We start from the raw sequence: 19,252 nt of genomic DNA, 5'->3' as shown, positions 1-19,252 counted from the left end.
CCACCACTTCTACAACCACCACCTCCACCTCCACCTTCACCACCACTACCTCCACCACCACCACCTCCTGTACCAACGCTTCCTGTACCACCACCTCCACCTCCATTACCACTACCACCACCACCTCTACCTCCACCACCATACCACCACCACTTCTACCACCATAAGCACTCCATCTTCACCACTACCTCCTCTTCCATCACGAACTCCACTTCCACCATGACCTCCACCTCCACCACTACCACTACTTCTACCACCATAACCACTCAATCATCACCATGTGCCCAGAGCAGAGGAGCCCATGATGCTCCCTGCAGTTTCTTCCAGGCTCTCGTACTGGTGAGGGGAGAACTGGTGATAAGAGTGGGAGTGAGAACGGGGGAAGGGGCCAGTTCCTCCCACAGAACTGGGAAGCCCAGAAGTGGCGTCCATGTTCCTCCAGGGCTCTCCTTCCACGGTGTTTTCACCATTTCATGCCTAGCTCCTCTCTCACCAGCCAGGTGCCCAAGGTGGAAAAACAACTTAGGATGTGTTCAAAGTCAAAAGGTAGTTTTGTGTCAAAACAGGTCCCTGAGGCCTCTCAGGGTCCCACTGGTCTCATAGTAGAACGTCTTGAGGGGTAGAGGGAGGCGGAGAAATTTTTCATCATGGATATCTTCACAGGGTTACAGACATTTCCTGTCAGTCTGCATGGATACTCTTTTTTTCTTTTTCTTTTTCTTTTTTTTTTGAGATGGAGCTTGCTCTGTCGCCCAGGCTAGAGTGCAATGGCATGATCTCGGCTCACTGCAACTTCTGCCTCCTGGATTCATGTGATTCTCCTGCCTCAGCCTCCCAAGTAGCTGGGATCGCAGGTGCCCACCACCATGCTCAGCTAATTTTTGTATTTTTAGTAGAGATGGGGTTTCACCAGGTTGACCAGGCTGGTCTCAAACTCCTGACCTCAGGTGATCCACCTGCCTCGGCCTCCCAAAGTGCTGGGATTACAGACATGAGCCACTGAGCCTGGCCAGATACTTTTTTATATCAGGAGAAAGAAGTGTCTCTTCAAATGTAAAAAAAAAAAAAAAAAAAAAAAAAAAAATCACTGATGTTAAAAAAAAACAAAAAAACAATTATTCAGGGAGCAGTGACATGTGATTTATTAACCCAAAAACGTACTAAAATGTAACACTCCAAATAATATCTTCTCACATATTTTGCCCCCTACTGACAAAAACTCCTCTAAAGCTTTTGAAACATGTATCACTTTTGCCTAGTGATTATCAGTGATGACTGAATCCTCTGTCACTCAAAGTTGACGGAACATCACCATAAATTGTTAATTGGATCATTGTTTCTATTTACTGTGCACAAAACTTTTTGTTTTTCTGCTGGCAGAGAGATAAGCTGCAATCTAGATTTACATCCACAAAACAGGAAATAAACTGCCTAAGTTTATGTTCTAGAATACCTTCCTCCCAAACAGAATGAACTTCACCCAACTGGCTCCATTCCCCTATTTTAGGAAGCAGGTTTGATAAGAGAAGCTGCAAAATTTCAAGCAATTTGCTAAATTTTTAAATTATCACTTAAATTTTTAAATTATCACTTCTTTGACTACACACTTAGAATCCAAGAGAAAGGAAGGGGCAGAATTAAAAAATGCAACCTGATTTGCAACCTAAACAGGCAATAACACCAAAGTGAAAAGAAACAGCTAAGAATGTAAACATCATTCACTAAATCTAAAGACAAAAGGTCACTTTTCTTTTTCATATGGATTGTTATATGTCTATCACCCCAAGGGGGGAGGGGGGAAAAGAACCTGCCATCTGGTTTATACACCATTTTACTCATTAAAACATTGAAGAAGGGCTCAGGTTTTCCAGGCAAAACACATACACAGAACAGAACTGTCGAGTCCAGGCTATGCCTGAGAGAATTTTACCAAGCATCTCTGGGACACTGCCTCAAGGAACCAGGGAGACTGGATGGATTCCAGTCCCCGCCAGTAAACTAGGATGCCATTCAATTATCCTGTAGGGTTACAAAATGAACTAGAATGCCCATCCCATTTAATCCCCACAGAGAAGGCTGAAACAATCACTTCTCCCCAGGAGTGAAATGGCATCATTCTGATGGTGCCCGGGACCAAAGCCAACAGGCTCAGCTGGATCCTGAGGCCTCTCAGCCAGAAACTGGGACCAGGAAACTACAGCAAGTGCATCTCTTGCTCCACTTGCTATGTTTTTCTAAAAGCAATAAAAGTTGTACATTTTTCTCAGACAAATTTGGAAAAAATTAAAAGTAAAACATAAAAATAGAAATATTCTGTTGGTTATACAAATTTGATATGTAGATATGCCAGGAGATTATTAGCAAGTCCAAGTTTTCCTATTTCAAGGTTCTCTATTTACTTTGGCAGTCACAGGGAGTCATACATTTAATCAGAATTTTTAAATAAAATTTTTAAATAGTGTGTAAAGTTTTCATAGTTGTTTGAACTGCAAGAACATTTACAAAGAGGTAACTATGGTGGCTAAGGTACTTCCTAAAGGAAATAAAGATTTCTATTCCTACGTAATTAGAAGTCATTACAGATCCTTTACCAAATACCTTCCCTGCAGACTTCCATGGCTAAGATTTTAAATTGGTCCTACATGATTATATTACAAAGTCAACTTCCTTAGAAAAACAATTCTGAACACCTTTCATCTTCGATGAAACCCTTTTCGAACCCATGTTTTTTTTTCAAAAGTGTAGCCTCCCTTCTTTCTTTCAAAAAAGAAGAATTTTTTTTTTTTTTTTTTTTTTTTGCGACCAAGTCTCTCTCTGTCATCCAGACTGGAGTACAGTGGCACAATCTTGGTTCACTGCAATCTCCATCTCCTAAGTTCGAGCGATTCTCCTGCCTCAGCCTCCTGAGTAGCTGTGATTACAGACGCCTGCCACCACACCCAGCTAATTTTTGTCTTTTTAATAGAGACGGGGTTTCGCCATGTTGGCCAGGCTGGTCTCGAGCTCCTGACCTCAGGTGATCCACCCACCTTGGCCTCCCAAAGTGCTGGGATTACAGACATGAGCCACCACGCCTGGCCAAAAGGACAGAATCTTTAAAGTGTAGGGAAAAAATGTTTTTTGCCCCATGCCAGAGATGCTATATGCCCCTACATATTTTGGATATTACAGTATTAATTGCCATATCTTATGGTAGAAAGTGGGAGGAGCCAAACTGTTAAGCTCTTCTTTTTATTTATTTTTTTATTGCTTGGAAAATCAGTTACTGCTTTTCTAAAAATGAAACATGCTCATTGTAAAAACTTCTAACAATCCAAAAACATGCAGAGTAAGATACAGTAAATATAAATTGTTGCTCCACCACAAATGACCACAAAAACCTGAGAGAGAAAATGAACACAAGTTGCAAAAAACTCAAATGAATTGCAGAAATTAGACTTCATTAACATATTCCCACTGCTGAGGGATGGAATGTCAGCATACCAAGTCCATGGCTTTTCAATGCACTCCTCAGAAGTAGAAAACCGAAATTTAAAACAACATCGCCCATGAAGCCAAGTGAACCATTACACCAGAACATACAGCTCCTCCCCGGAATAAGCCTTCTATGAACCTCAACTTTTCCTCTCTTTCAATATCAATGTCAAAATGCCTTCCCTTCAGGGATACTAAGACATTTCACTTTTGAGATAGAGTCAAATAGAAAACCATCAAAAAGAAAGAAAGTAATTCCGCACCTGGGTAGCAGTATTTTTTCCTTGCTTGGAGGGTGTACTAACTTCAACCAGCTCAATTCTTTCATGAAGCAAAGCAGACAATAAACTCTCAATAATTTAAAAACATATTTATTATGATAAAAAGGTAACTCTATTTGTCATTTCTATTTGTGGAAAACTGAAGGCAATCTTTTTCTCCATAAAGCTTTTTGTCTGTTACATTCCAGAAACATTATAATCTCTCCCCCAACCAGAATGATTCTGTTTATGCAAAGAAACATATTTTATGACATGCAAAATTAATTATATGATTATGCTTCAGTAATGACAATGTTTTACACAATAGAAAAAAAGCTGATAAAATTTAAATTTCCATTTTTATACTCCAACAAATAATTTAAATTTGTTTCTTGATGAATTCAATGTTTCACTTTCGAAAAGCAGTTCACTTCATTTTGAAGTACATTTACATTTTCTTTAGTTACTTTAACTGTTAGGTCTAACTCAGCAAGAATTTACTGTCTTTTTATTCTTTTTCTGTTCTTGGTTAAATGTCTTCTGATAGGTCACATTTTACCTATTTATGTCTTATGTCATAAAGCATTCAAGAACATTTTAAAGTAAAATGCTTGAATAAAATTATTTTAGTAAAAATGAAAAAATAAATATAAAAATGCATGTAAAATAAATGTAAACAAATAAAAATAAATGTAAAAATACATGTAAAAAAAAAATAGAGTACTGGCCGGACACAGTGGCTCGTGCCTGTAATCCCAGCACTTTAGGAGGCCGAGGCGGGTGGATCACAAGGTCAGGAGTTTGAGACCAGCCTGGCCAAGATGGTGAAACCCTGTCTCTACTAAAAATACAAAAAATTAGCCAGGCGTTGTGGCCGGCACCTGTAATCCCAGCTACTCAGGAGGCTGAAGCAGGAGAATCGCTTGAACCCGGGAAGCGGAGGTTGCAGTGAGCTGAGATTGTGGCTCTGCACTCCAGCTTGGGCGACAGAGCAAGACTCCATCTCAAAAAAAAAAAAAAAAAAAAGAGTAAATAATAGAGTATTCACATTTACTGAGCTTTTATTTTTAGCAGTTACAGGTAAGAGATGAAAGAGACAGAATTTAGTTTCATATTTTGATACCATTTTTTGAAACAATGGCGAATGGTACCTTTATCATTCAAAATTTTTCAAAACTCAAAAAGGACAGAAATGAACATATCAGGTCTACCAAATAACCTAAACATTCATTAATTTACCATTGAAACTTATGATACATTAATTGAAATAAAACCTTTTTACAAAGAAAATTCTAGTGTTTGTTTTACAAATTGGCATTACAGTTTCTTTTTTATTCAAGTGGGGCCTGAAAGTGCCAGTGTTCCTCCAAAAACATGCATGAATTTACCACATTCCCATATGAGAAATAATAATGTGTCAAATATGACCATTAATGTAACCACTTAGAATAAAAGAAAGTGCCAGGAGTTCAAGACCAGCCAGAGCAATATAGTGAGACCCCATTTCTACAAAATATTAAAAAATTAGCCAGGCACAGTGGCACACGCCTATAGTCCCAACTACTTGGGAGGCTGATGTGGGAGGATCACTTGAACCCAGGTGTTCAATACTGCAGTGAGCCATGACTGTACCACTGCCCTCCATTCGGGGCAACAGAAGGAGACCCTGGCTCTTAAAAAAAAAAAAAAATAGAAAGAAAGCACCATCATTAACTGAATTGGGATCTGTCCTAATAATATCAGAGTAGTTATTGTCTGGCACTTGGGGTTAATTAGACACTTAAGTCTCTACTTATATTAACATGTGGATTTGTGATTTTATAAGATATTCCCATTAATACTCTATTGAACTTAAATCAATTTTTCTTGTGGAGTTCACGAAGCATTTCTCTATCTTCTCTTTGTATCAGAATCATCATTATGAACCATTTTATAAATGTGTCATATCCATGCTAGTTAAGAAAACATTCTGGTTGGCAACCTGTTGGGTAAACCATTTCCAAAATTAAAAAATGCCTGCCACAAAATAAGTCTGTTGCACTTTTATGACAATAATAAAATAAAAACTTTCATATTCTTTGAAAAAATAAGAAAAGCATTGATCAGTCCACTTACAGTGAGCTCGCAGAAATCGATGCTATCAAGGCTTTTGCTTCTGTGTAATCTCCCTTTAATTCGTCTTAAAGAGGGTTTTCCTTGGCTGACACTAGAAGTAGCACCATTAGGATTTTCAGAGGATGGGGTTACCCTGCAAGAAAGAAAAAAATTATTAAAAAGACAGGTTTACAGGTGAACACATTTCTCAAGTTTCCGGTAAGCATTTACTCAAGGGTAGCTTTGGAAATGTCACACTCCTTTTTCCAGCCAAAAAGTTAAGAACCACAGCGGAGCTACATTCTATCAGATACCCTTTCTAAGTATTTCTTAGCTAGTTTAGACATCCTGACACGGTTCAAATAGTACAACATTACGATTCATTAGGCTGTGGGTGATGGCTCACACCTTGTAATCTCAGCACTTTGAGTGGCCAAGGCAGGAGGATCACTTGAGCCCAGGGGTTTGAGACCAGCCTGGGCGATACAGGGAGACCCTGTCTCTACATATATACACACAAATTAAAAAATTAGCCTGGCCTGGTGGTGCATGTCTGCGGTCCTGGCTGCCTGGAAGGCTGAGGTGGGAGGATTGCTTGGGCCTGGGAGGTCAAGGCTACAGTGAGCCACCACTGCACTCCAGCCTGAGAGACAACAGTAAGACCCTGTCTCATTAATAAGGTTTTTTTAAAAAAAGATTCATTAAATATCAATCCTATAACCTTTGAAGAAGCCATTAATATTACACTGAAGTTTCCTAGGTAAATTGGAGGTATCTGCTTCCTTCTGGGCGGGTATTTATTCAGCACTCACACCCAGTACAAGTGAGCTATCATTGTGTCCGTCACAGATACTGTTCAGAATGGTTTTGTTAAGCATGAAAATAACATAAATCTAAACATGATAGCCAACACTTAATTCAGCATAATTATGGAATCACGAAAACATAGACAACAAGAAGCAGTAAACAGGCCGGCGCGGTGGCTCACGTCTGTAATCCCAGCACTTTGGGAGGCCGAGGCGGGCAGATCATGAGGTCAGGAGTTCAAGACCATCCTGGCTAACACGGTGAAACCCCGTCTCTACTAAAAATACAAAAAAAATTAGCTGGGTGTGGTGGCGGGTGCCTGTAGTTCCAGCTACTCGGGAGGCTGAGGCAGGAGAATGGCGTGAACCCAGGAGGCGGAGCTTGCAGTGAGCCGAGATCCTGCCACTGCACTCCATCCTGGGCGACAGAGCGAGACTCCATCTCAAAATAAATAAATAAATAAAATAAAATAAAAAGTAGTAGTAAATAATCTAAGCCATCTATAAAGTGCACACTGGACTACATGTTCATACATATACATTTAGACACAGTAAATATCATAAAATAGACTAGATATGGCTACAGTTTAGAATAAAAGTAATACATCCATATAGTTAAAACATTTGAAGAGCATAAAAAGATATAAAAATGGAAAGTAAAAGCTGCCCTTTTCCCCCTCATCCCAAACCCCTATATCTTTTCCAAAACCAACCACTATTAACAGTTCTTTGTATTGTATAATCTCCCAGCAAATGCTCATGCTTATATAAAGATGTGTTTATTTCCTTTTGAAATTTTTTTAGTGAGGTGGCCAAATTGCGTGCATTGTTCTGTACCTTGTATTTTTCACTTAATATATCTTAACGTTCTTCCCATAATAATCCACACAGAACCAATTCACTCTCTTCAATGGCTAAATGGTATCCCATAATATAGATGTAATATAATTTGTTCAACTACTCCCCTACTAATAGGCATTTAGTTTGTTTTCATATGTTTGTTATCAAACCATACAGTGATGAACATCCTTGGCAACATCTCTGGGTACAAATGCATTATTTAGTTAGGAAAGATTCCTCAAAGTAGAAATGCAGTCAGAGATGGGACTTTTCTAAATGCTGATAGATAATACCGCTCCAAAAAGCTTTACAAATGTACACTTCCATCAACAGTACATGAGAATATCCATTTGGGGGAGTCCTTAAAGACAAGGGCAACTTTATCACTTCATTATTTTATCACTCAACTTCTCCATGTCCTTCATGATATTTTTGTCTGTTGAACTGCTGATTCTGTATAAAGGACTATTATAGAATTTCCCACCATGAACATGGATTTGTCAATTAATCCATGTCTTTTAGTTTTTGTTTTTATATTTCTATTATTTTTTATTAGATGCCTTGATGTTTATGACACATATCTTCTTAGGGATTTAATCCTTTATCATATAAAAAGACTATACCAATTAAAGATTTTACCTTAAATGCTATTTTGTCTGATAATTTTCCCCATCTATAATTTTATATTAATCCTTTCCTGATTTATCTTTTTCCAAGTGTTCCAAGTCTCTCTCTCTTTTCAGTTTTTTTTTTTGAGACGGAGTCTTGCTCTGCCACCCAGCCTGGAGTGCAGTGGCGCAATCTCGGCTCACTGCAAGCTCCACCTCCCGGGTTCATGCCATTCTCCTGCCTCAGCCTTCCGACTAGCTGGGACTACAGGTGCCCGCCACTATGCCCGGCTAATTTTTTTGTATTGTTAGTAGACACAGGGTTTCACCGTGTTAGCCAGGATGGTCTCAATCTCCTGACCTCATGATCTGCCCACCTCAGCCTCCCCAAGTGCCGGGATTACAGGCGCGAGCCACCGCGCCCAGCCTGTATCTAGTCTTTTTTTTAATTAATGCAATATTCTTATGCATCTTTCCAAAAATATTCTTTTTTTTTTTTTTTTTTGTGAAAATAAGCATCTAGTTTTTTCCATTTTCTCAGGGATTAGTTCTTCTGTGTTTTAATTTGGTAATTCTCTGGGTACCAGCTTTCTTGAACTGTTTGGTGATTTAATGTCTACTTACATTGGTATTGGAAAACACCCATTTCCCCACTGCGACTACTGTGGCCTGCCTTCAGTAACTCTGGCAGAGAGATGGGATACATACGCTGCCAGGTCTGTGAGGCAGCTTCGTTTGTAAGCCAGTAGCTACCTCTAGGACAGCCCTGCCTCTCTGACCCCAGCGTTCCAGAGAACTGCAAGGTTCTTCTCTCAACAGATCTATCCCTATCTACTAGTTACATTTCAGAGAGTCCTCAAAAATACCGTCCACTGATGACATTCTTTATTGTTTACTCAGACCATTAGCAATTTTGTTGTAGCTTTAAAAATCAATTTTCTTCTTTCATTGAATTTCTAGTGCATCTTCCTTTCAATTGGCCTCCCAAAGTAAAATTTTTACTGGTGCCACTTTCATGATTCTCAGGATAAAAAGAAACATTGTACAGCTTTGTTCTCTTCTCTGCAGGGTAAAAGCTTCCATGAAAACAATGAGCTTTATTCAAAAGAGGACATATGGGAAAGAAAAATAGTTATAAAACAATATACAAATCAACTCTTTATTTCTCTCACTTTATTTTGATAGCGCTGGTAGGTGTGATCATATTTTAGAAAATTAATGCAAACATTTAATATAAATAAATAAATCTGTCTAGCGTTTTTCATAAGTTTTCTCTCATTTGACTTAGAAAGGCATCACTATTCTCCCTTTATGCCAAATCTAGAAGCCTAAAAGAGCCTGTAATAAAAATTCATATCTACCAAATTTTATAAATGGCAGATAGCGAGGAAATTCATCAGGGTTAACTCAATGTAATACTAAATCCAGTGAAAAATTAAAACAGAAAAATAAAATGACCATAAATATAACTAGAAGAATAGATCCACACTGCCCTCCCTACCAGGATCATAATAACAACATGCCTGTAATACCAGCACTTTGGGAGGCTGAGACAGGAGGATCTCTTGAGCCCAGAAGTTTGAGACCAACTTGGGCAACATAGAGAGACCCTGTCTCTAAAACCAATACAAAAAATTCGCCAGGCGGGATGGCACATGCCTGTGATCCCAACTACTTGGGAGGCTGAGGTGGGAAGATCACGTAAGCCCAGGAGGTTGAGGTTACAGTGAGCGGTGATCACACCACTGCACTCCAGTCTGGGCAATGCAGTGAGACCACGTCTCAATATATATGTCTGTCTGTCTGTGTGTGTGTGTGTGTGTGTGTGTGTGTATTTGGGCCCACCCTCTCTTTCCACTTCCTATCCCCACCCGATGAACACATACCACAGGCCTGGCCCCTGGAGGCAGTCTCCCACTTGCCCTGCCCATTTCCCTTCTCTTCACCTGACACTGCTAGAACAGGTCTGGACTGCACTGCAGCCTTCACCATCATAGCTCCCGAGGTAAGGGAGGAGACATACCCTCAGAGGCTCCAGGATATGTCTCAAAATATATGTGTATATATATGTAATAATCACTAGCGCTAAACTGGTATACACCAGGTGAAAATCAGCTCTGGACCCAACCTGCCCACAGACTCCACAGGAAGATGGTATCCTGTCTAAGAATTTAGCCAGGCTTCTACAGAGTAACTTTAAAGTTTTGACCAGATCTTTGGGAAGCTGAGGTAAACTGTTAAAAGGGATACGGCTCAATAATGACCACTTTGTTTGGTGTGGAATAAAGAAAAGAAAAAATAATGATCTAGATAATAATGTAGAATATTAACCCTGGTGTAAGTAGAAGTGTTCTTGTAGGAATAGGTGAATTTTAGACATGCTTCTCTTTCGTTTATTACTGTCTTTAAGAATATTTGTCTTGGGGAGCAGTATGTGTGTGTTTTATTTTTTTCTGGACACTCACAGGAACACAGTTGCATATCTATAACTCACATGAGAAGAGCTATACTAAGAGCCCACCAAGGACAGTTCCATTTGACGTGGAGTATAAATTATTTTAATCGCCTGGTACCACTCTTCCCCAGTCATGATGGTGCAGATCTGCGCTGAGTAACTCAGACTGTGGGGATGATTCCCCACATATTTAGGGGAATGGCCCTTGATGACAGGGAAATAAAGTTAGGAACTGACGTATAAGCACCTTGCACATTTCCCCTTGATCTATAGGAAAATCAATATTTAGCTTACAGGGAGGCTTTACTTTTCCTAGTTCTTAATTCCATTTTATCCTCCCTAGAGGGAAGCTGGGGAGAAAATTCCTGCCTCTCTCCATCCCCTTTGTAACTTCCCTCATGAGGGTGTGCTTTCCTTGTGGGCATGGCTGACATGCATCAAAGGCAGAAGCCCAGGGCCCACCCTCTCTTTCCACTTCCTACCCCCACCCGATGAACACATACCACAGGCCTGGCCCCTGGAGGCAGTCCCCCACTTGCCCTGCCCATTTCCCTTCTCTTCACCTGACACTGCTAGAACAGGTCTGGTCTGCACTGCAGCCTCTACTGTCATAGCTCCCAAGGTAAGGGAGGAGGCATCCCCTCAGAGGCTCCAGCACAGCTTCCTAGACAGGCCCTCATTTGGGTGATAGCCAGCACCTGCCCCAATATTATTAACAACCCAGAAAACTGTCAACATTTAGTTCTTGTTCCTTGAATATATCTTCCCTGGTCAAGAACATGCAGGAGAAAGACATACACCAATCCAACTCTACCCATTACGTCACACCTACAAAGCTCTGTTGGGCTGTTAGCTACAGGCCAAATGTGGACTGCTACATCTTTGACACGGGACACGGTCCTTAGCAAAGTCATTTAAATCTGACAGACATACAAATTTTCACTAGTTCAAAATACATGCACCACAGTGCAGCACAACTTCTTGACATTCTGCAAGCACACCTCCCACACCCTTCCCTCTGCTGCAGTGCTTTTCTACTCCCCAGCCCTGAAAGCCCGACCTTCCCAGGGAGCCTATAGGTATTCACTCCTTTTGTTTCCAACTCAGGAGCTTTGGCTACAAATATTTCCAACCATCCTAGGACAAACAACTCCCAAGCTCATCTACACCACCCATTTCTAATTTTCAGCGGAAAAGAACTCAATAAAAACACAGAATCGGGCAACAATAATCAAGACGGTAAAAACAAAGTAATTACACAAGGACAAGTCTATCAACAAAGCAACATCTAATAATCCTTCTACAAGATATTCATTTCAAGATCCCGGCAACTGACAGCCACAGTCAACTCAAGAGAATGCTAATGAGTGACAGCAAAGCATCCTTCCTCCACTTGAGGGGAATTCCAGACAATAATGTGAGCCAAGGAGCCGCGAGACACTGCTAAGTACAGGAGGGTAGCTGGCTTCAAAAGGATGCTAAACCCGGCGGGGTGCAATGGCTCACACCTATAATCCCAGGACTTTGGGAGGCTGAGGCAGGTGGATCAAGAGGTCAGGAGGTCGAGACCATCCTGGCTACCACGGTGAAACCCTGTCTCTACTAAAATACAAAAAATTAGCCAGGCGTGGTGGCGGGCACCTGTAGTCCCAGCTACTTGGGAGGTTGAGCAGGAGAATGGCGTGAACCCAGCGGGTGGAGTTTGCAGCGAGCCGAGATCACGTCCCTGTACTCCAACCTGGGAGACAGCGAGGCTCGTCTCAAAAAAAAAAAAAAAAAAAAAAAAATTGCTAAATCCTTCTGAAGGATACTTCAGGAAAAGCTAGTAAAATGCTAATTTTTGTTTATAAGCATTGGACTTCAGAAAGCTTAATAACTCACGTAATAAGTTAATAGTAAACAGTCATTTGATGAACTTAGAAATAATAATGTGTACAACTGCTAATAATTAGGTCATTTAAAAAATTATGGGCTGGACACAGTGGCTCACGCCTGTTATCCCAGCACTTTGGGAGGCCAAGGGGGGTGGATCACCTGAAGGTCAGGAGTTTGAGACCAGCCTGGCCAACATGGTGAAACCCCGTCTCTACTAAAGATATAAAAAATTAGTCAAGTGTGGTGGCGTGCGCCTATAATCCCAGCTAGTTAGGAGGCTGAGGCAGAAGAATCACTTGAACCCGGGAGGCGGAGATTGCAGTGAGCTGAGATCACGCCACTGCACTCCAGCCTGGGCGACGAGAGTGAAACTTCGTCTCAAAATAAATAAATAAATTACGAAAGGACTTGGGTATTGGAGCCCTTCACCTCCCAACGAGGACCTCAGTGATCCATCAGTGGGCTGGGGGACCACCCTTGGAGAAACAACCTTCTATGGGGCACTTACCAGTCATTCATTTTATTATCTGTTTTCAGTTATTTTCTCCTTCTAGACTCTCATCTCACTGATCAATTGTCTTTTAAACCTTGATGAATTGAGTCTGAGCAAGTCAATGACCTAATTTGTAAAACTAGGAAAATACAGCACCTACCTCGTAAGGGTGCTCTAAGTTAAATAATGACAGGATACTTGGAAAGCACTAATACAGAGTCTGGCAAGTAATAGCTCAATGAATAGCAACTTAGTGTTTTTGGAATCTGATTATTAGATGACTACTTGAATGAATATACTGATAGTGCATGGCCTTAAATAATCACCGAATCAAACAACTGGGGAAATGTCAGAGTATAAAGAAAATGAAATGACACCGCTTCTTCTCCCTAAGCGCACTGTAAATATTTTTTTAAAAAATTTTTATTTCTGAGATGGAGTCTCGCTCTGTCGCCAGGCTGGAGTGCAGTGGCGTGATCTCGGCTCACTGTAACCTCCGCCTCTTGGATTCAAGCGATTCTTCTGCCTCAGCCTCCCAAGCAGCTGGGACTACAGGCGCACACCACCACGCCCAGCTAATTTTTGTATTTTTAGTAGAGACAGGGTTTCACCATGTTGGCCAGGATGGTCTCGATCTCTTGACCTCGTGATCTGCCCGCCTCAGCCTTACAAAGTGTTTGGATTACAGGTGTGAACCACTGTGCCCAGCCCACTGTAAATACTATGAAAGCACGTAGTGCAAAACTCAAGACTGCTGACAGCAATAAATTATGAAAATATTTTTTGCATACATTAGAAAAGAGTAACTATTATTTGTGCCTCACACCTGCAGAACAGCAGCATGAATGTCACCTTACTTAGAATGTTACCATGTTTAGAAAGAGAGTCTTTGCTGATGTAATTAAGTTAAAGATCTCCAGAAGAGATCATCCTGGATCATCCAGGTGGGCCCTAAATCCAATGACAAGTGTCCTTATAAGAGACAGAGGAATAAGTCAGTCAGTCTCAAGGATGTCAGAGGAGAGCTGTTTTAGTTGCAGTGGAGATTCTCATATGGCCTGCAGAAGAATCCATCTGCATATGTATACATCATATTATACAATGGAGCATTTATTTTATGAGCTTCTAATTTATAATTTGAAATAAATTAAAAATTAAAAGTTTTAGTCTTCTAAAAAAAAAAAGAGAGAGAGGAGAAGACACAGAGATACAGAGGTCATGTGAAGGCAGAAGCAAAGAATGGACTGATGCAGCCACAAAGAATATTCGAAAGAGGCAAGGAAGGATCGTCCCCGAGAGCATTTGAGGGAGCGTGGCCCTGCAACACCTTGATTTTGGAATTCCAGCCTTCAGAATTGAGAAAATAAATTTCTGTTGTTTTCAGCCACCAAGTTTACGTGATCTGTTACTGCATCCCCTGAAAACACAAAGCCCCACTGCTTCTTTTCATCACTGGCAATTCCAGGAGGTTCCCCAAAGGAAGCCAGCAGGCTCTGCAAACTTGTACCTACCTCAGGTAGAGGTAACCAGGCTTTTTTCTGGGTTCCTAAGTAATGATTCAGAACCAAACACTGCAAACGCTTCTGCTTCCTAAATTTCTCGGATAAGGGGATAAGGAGAAGAGGGTTCCTACAGGCTCCACTGATGTGGGTCGGTCTGACTGCTTTAGTTTCCACCTAAGTTGGTCTGCAAATATAATTCTCCTTACGAGATTTGCAGAGCCAATCGGAAAGACAGAAGATATTGCACAAAGAAAAACTGACAGGCACAAATGCCCAACGAGATGGAAGTGTGGGAATAAGGCATGCAACGCTGCCCTTTACACTGGCAGGAGCCTTTCCATAGACACTGCAATAAAGACAGAGAAACACAGATATATAAATACCTTCATGTAAATCTCCACATATGCCTTGACCACTTTTCGTAATACATCCTCACATTTATTTATTTATTTATTTAGAGACAGATTCTTGCTCTGTCACCCAGGCTGGAGCGCAATGGTACAATCTCGGCTCACTGCAACCTCTGCCTCCTAGGTTCGAGCGATTCTCCTGCCTCAGCCTCTCGAGTAGCCGGGATTACAGGCACACACCACCACACCTGGCTAATTTTTATATTTTTAGTAGAGACAGGGTTTCCCCATGTTGGCCAGACTGGTCTTGAACTCCTGACCTCAAGTGATTCACCCATCTTGGTCTCTCACCGTGCTGGGATTACAGACATGAGCCATCACGTCTGGTCCTCGCATTTGTAAATAGGCACAAGCTGGTGCATTCCAAGGTCTTATAAGCATCGTGGATGTCTGCTGTTGGTTTCCACCCACCACTCGAGAGACAGGACCTACATCCTACTATCTTCTAGACATATGATGGTACCTTATGTCTCAAATGCTCCACGTGCGGTTGCTATGAAACTAGCAAAATGAAACATTATCTAGAAAATAAATCCAAAGTGTATAAGAGAAAAATGAATCTGGCAGAACAATGTTCTCCAACTTAAGAATATGAAGTATTCTACATCTCTGTTTAAAAGAGCCACTCACTCCAGAGTCTTCACAGAGCATGCTCTTCCCTTTGCCACTGTAGAATTACATGAATGTTTGCAAGTTAACACTGAGTAGAAATTATGAAATGATTATCTAAGATCATGGAAAAGCTCAACAAAAGCCCCTTGCCTTTTCAAGGCCACCTCTTAGTAAGATGGCTTTTATCCCTGGCCCTAACTCACTGCCTACCTCAAACATGAATTGCTTGGATATAAAAGTTACCTGGATTTTATTTCCTTGTGTCCTCTCTTCAGAAATTCTTTGAGAATGTGTTTTCAGAAGCAGAACCCCAATGATGGAAAAGAATAAACCTGGTTTCCTAACTTTGTGACCAAATGCTGCTAATATTGATGTCTAATAATTCCTCCAATAGTATTCTCACGTCTTAATTTTTAAACTGGCCTGGGCGCAGTCGCTCACACCTGTAATCCCAGCACTTTGGAAGGCCAAGGTGGGTGGATCACCTAACGTCAGGAGTTCGAGACAAACCTGACCAACATGGTAAAGACCTATCTGTACTAAAAATATAAAAAATTAGTTGGGTGTGGTGGCATGTACCTGTAATCCCAGCTACTCAGGAGGCTGAGGCAGGAGAATCACTTGAACCCTGGAGGCAGAGGCTGCAATGAGCCAAGATATGCCACTGCACTCCAGCCTGGGCAACAAGAGCAAAACTATTTCAAATAAATAAATAAATAATTTAAAACTGAACATTTAGAAAATAGATTTCCCTTGGCTGGGCGTGGTGGCTCACGCCTGTAACCCCAGCACTTTGGGAGGCCCAGGCAGGTGGATCACGAGGTCAGGAGATCGAGACCATCCTGGCTAACACGGTGAAACCCGGTCTCTACTAAAAGTACAAAAAATTAGCCGGGCATGGTGGCGGGTGCCTGCAGTTCCAGGTACTTGGGAGGCTGAGGCAGGAGAACAGTGTGAACCCGGGAGGCGGAGCTTGCAGTGAGGCGAGATCGCACCACTGCACTACAGCCTGGGCAACAGTGCAAGACTCAGTCTCAAAAAAAAAAAAAAAACAGATTTCCCTAACATATTATTTCCCAGTCACAAATTATTAAGAATCCATTTATTCAGCAAATATTTATTGAGAAGCTTTCTGATACCTTTGAACCAGATATCAGCTGCAGGTGTTTTACAGCAATGGATGAAACAGACAAAAGCTCTCCCTCATGCAACTTACGTTTTAGTGAGGAGAGGGGGAATATATATGAAAAATAAGTAAAATAAACAGTGTGTTAGTTATTGATAAGTGCTCAGGAGAAAAGCAAAATGGGAGATATGACTACTGGTGCTGGTATCTCCCATACCCCCATATACCATCAATCTGAGAAGCGATCTTCAAGTGTTACCCCTTCTTCCTTCACTGTAGTGACAGTCTTCATTTATTTGCTAACATCTCCCACAGACATGTTTTAATTCAACTGTGGCTAATCTTGTCTTCTAAGTGTTGTCACTTGCTGTTCATCACATTAAAATATCTTTCTTTTTTTTTTGAAACGGAGTCTCACTCTTGCCCAGGCTACAGTGCAGTGGCATAATCTTGGCTCACTGCAACCTCTGCCTCTTGGGTTCAAGTGATTCTCCCGCCTCAGCCTCCGGAGTAGCTGGGATTACAGTCATGCACCACCACGCCCGGCTAATTTTGTATTTGTTTGTTTGTTTTATTTGTTTATTTAGTAGACACAGGGTTTCACTACCTTGATCAGGCTGGTGTTGAACTCCAGACCTCAGGCCATATGCCTGAGTGCTGGGATTACAGGCGTGAGCCACTGCATCCGGCACATTAAAATATCTTTTGCAGAATAAATTTATTTTTTTAAAAAACAAATTGGTGGAGGCAGAAAGACACTAAGATTTACTAAGCACCTATGATTAAGCCAGGCACAGTGGTAGTAGACACCTTCGTATTCATTATCAGAGTTGATCTGTATATATCCCCATGAGGGAGATAACAAGATTCTCATTTCACAGAGGAAGAAACAGACACTCCAGGAACTTGTTTAAGGTCACACAGAACGTGGCACAGCTGAAATCTGAACTTTGCTGTCCATATTCGTCTTACCTTCAAAATTCTCCACTTTTAGGATTCTTTTTCTTAACCCATCTTTTTCTTGGCTGACCACTACAGACTTTGGTAAGGATCATTCTTTCACACTGTCTTACACAGCAGGAATTACTTTCCTCATTACCTAAAAGCAGCCTCATCTCCTTTCTCTATAACCTTAGGATTAAATAAGACTGTGTTCAGTTGAATTGAATAAAACCTTTATGAGCTACATTGACCACTAATTCTAAAATTAAAATGACCACTGACTGTCATGACAACTGGCATCTTTTTTCTGTAGTCATCTTCCCTTTACTAGATTACTTCTTTTGCAAAAGAACCTTAAGCCTAAATCTCAAGCCAGTGGAATACCTAGGAGGCTCCTAGGATTCCGTCTGGATTACGGAATATGATTAATAAAATGCAATATACAATCCTGTAGATAATCAGCAACGTAAACCAGTAAGGTCCAGACATTTTTCTTGAAAGGTGTTTTTTCTTCATTACCTCAGTAACAGTCTCCAGGTCGGAGGAACTGGAACGCATGCAGGTAGAATACAGTCCCCGACAATGCAATAATAATGTCCCAACTTATTCCCCTTGCCTTACTCGTCCTCTACTCTGCACTCAGCAGCAGATGAATTTTTGAAAAATAACTGAAAACGCACACCGTGATACTAATGAATTCTCTGCTGTCTCCGCGAGAGCCTGGCTGGAAATTCTGAGCCAGAACCCGCCGTAATGGAGCAGAAAGGACAGACAGAGGCGGGAGGCCGACGCCCGGGTGCGGGTGCCAGGGGTCCCGGCAGCTCCCCGCCGCCGTACACGCCGCCGGCACAGCGAGGGTCTCGGCGAAACCAGCCAGCGGGCACGCGGCACAAGGCGGCACAAGGCGGCAGTCGGCCCTGCGCTCGGCCTTGGCTGCTGCGCCCCGCGCGCCCCGCGCCCCGTCGGGCCCGGCAGCCTCGGCCTCGCGCCCCCCCGGCCGCCCCGGCCCCCGCTCCCACTCCGGTCCCCGCCCCGGCCCGCGCCTGGCCCGGCTGCGGTTCCGCGCCCGCGCGGCCGCCTCACCACAGCTTCCTCTTGAGCGGCAGGAGGCTGCCGCGGTTGGAGGGAGTGACGCCGATGGCCATCTGCAGCACCGTCAGGTATTTCTGGTACTTCATCTTGTCCCCGCTCCGCTCGCGGGCAGGGCCCCGCCGCCGCCGCCGCCGCCGCAGACACAGCCCCTCCAGGCGCCGCATAGATCAGCTCTGGGCCATCCGCCGCCGCCACAGCTCCCGCCGCTCCCGCGACCGCCGCGCCCGCCGCTGCGGCCGTGCGTGGCTCGGACTCCCGCTCCCGCCGCCGCCGTCGCCGTGCGTGCCCGGCCGCTCCCGCCGCCGCCGTGCGTGGCCCGCAGCTCCCGCCGCCGCCGCCCCTTCCACCCCTGCAGGCCGTGGCCCCGCGGCGCGCTCCGGCGGGCGGGTGCGGGTCTCGCGGGAGGCCGGGCTGGCGTGGCTCCCGCTCCAGAGCCGCTGGGCGAGGCCGGGCCACCTGCGCGCCGGCCGCCCTGCCCAGGCCCTGCGCCCGCGTGTCGCGGTGTTTTCAGCGGCTGGCAGGAGCTCCTTTTCAACCGTTAGCACCCAAAGAGAATACCAACAGCACACTTACAGCACAGATGGAAAAAAAAAAAAAAAAAAAAAAAAAAAAGCACCGCCTGTTGGTTTGTAACCATCAATTGATGTGTTCTACCCCAAAGTG

General features: G+C 42.7%; 1 protein-coding gene across 6 annotated transcripts in view; it reads right to left on the bottom strand.

Annotated features, from left to right (window-relative positions):
* TJP1 (tight junction protein 1) overlaps positions 1 to 18,866 on the bottom strand; it is a 272,656-nt gene extending 253,790 nt beyond the window's left edge. For all 6 annotated transcript variants that reach the window (XM_015141746.3, XM_028850676.2, XM_015141748.3 and 3 more), the window contains exons 1-2: positions 18,581 to 18,866; positions 5,850 to 5,982 (exon numbers count right to left, since the gene is read on the bottom strand). In XM_015141746.3, the coding sequence (XP_014997232.2) occupies positions 5,850 to 5,982; positions 18,581 to 18,753 (306 nt within the window). In that variant the 5' untranslated portion in view covers positions 18,754 to 18,866. The remainder of the gene's footprint in view (positions 1 to 5,849; positions 5,983 to 18,580) is intronic.
* Between the last annotated feature and the right edge of the window lie 386 nt (positions 18,867 to 19,252).

This window comes from Macaca mulatta, chromosome 7, assembly GCF_049350105.2.
Source record: "Macaca mulatta isolate MMU2019108-1 chromosome 7, T2T-MMU8v2.0, whole genome shotgun sequence".
In the NCBI taxonomy this organism is placed as follows: domain Eukaryota; kingdom Metazoa; phylum Chordata; class Mammalia; order Primates; family Cercopithecidae; genus Macaca; species Macaca mulatta.
The sequence above is the reverse complement of the archived record's forward strand: the minus strand, read 5'-3'. Positions and strand labels throughout refer to the sequence as shown.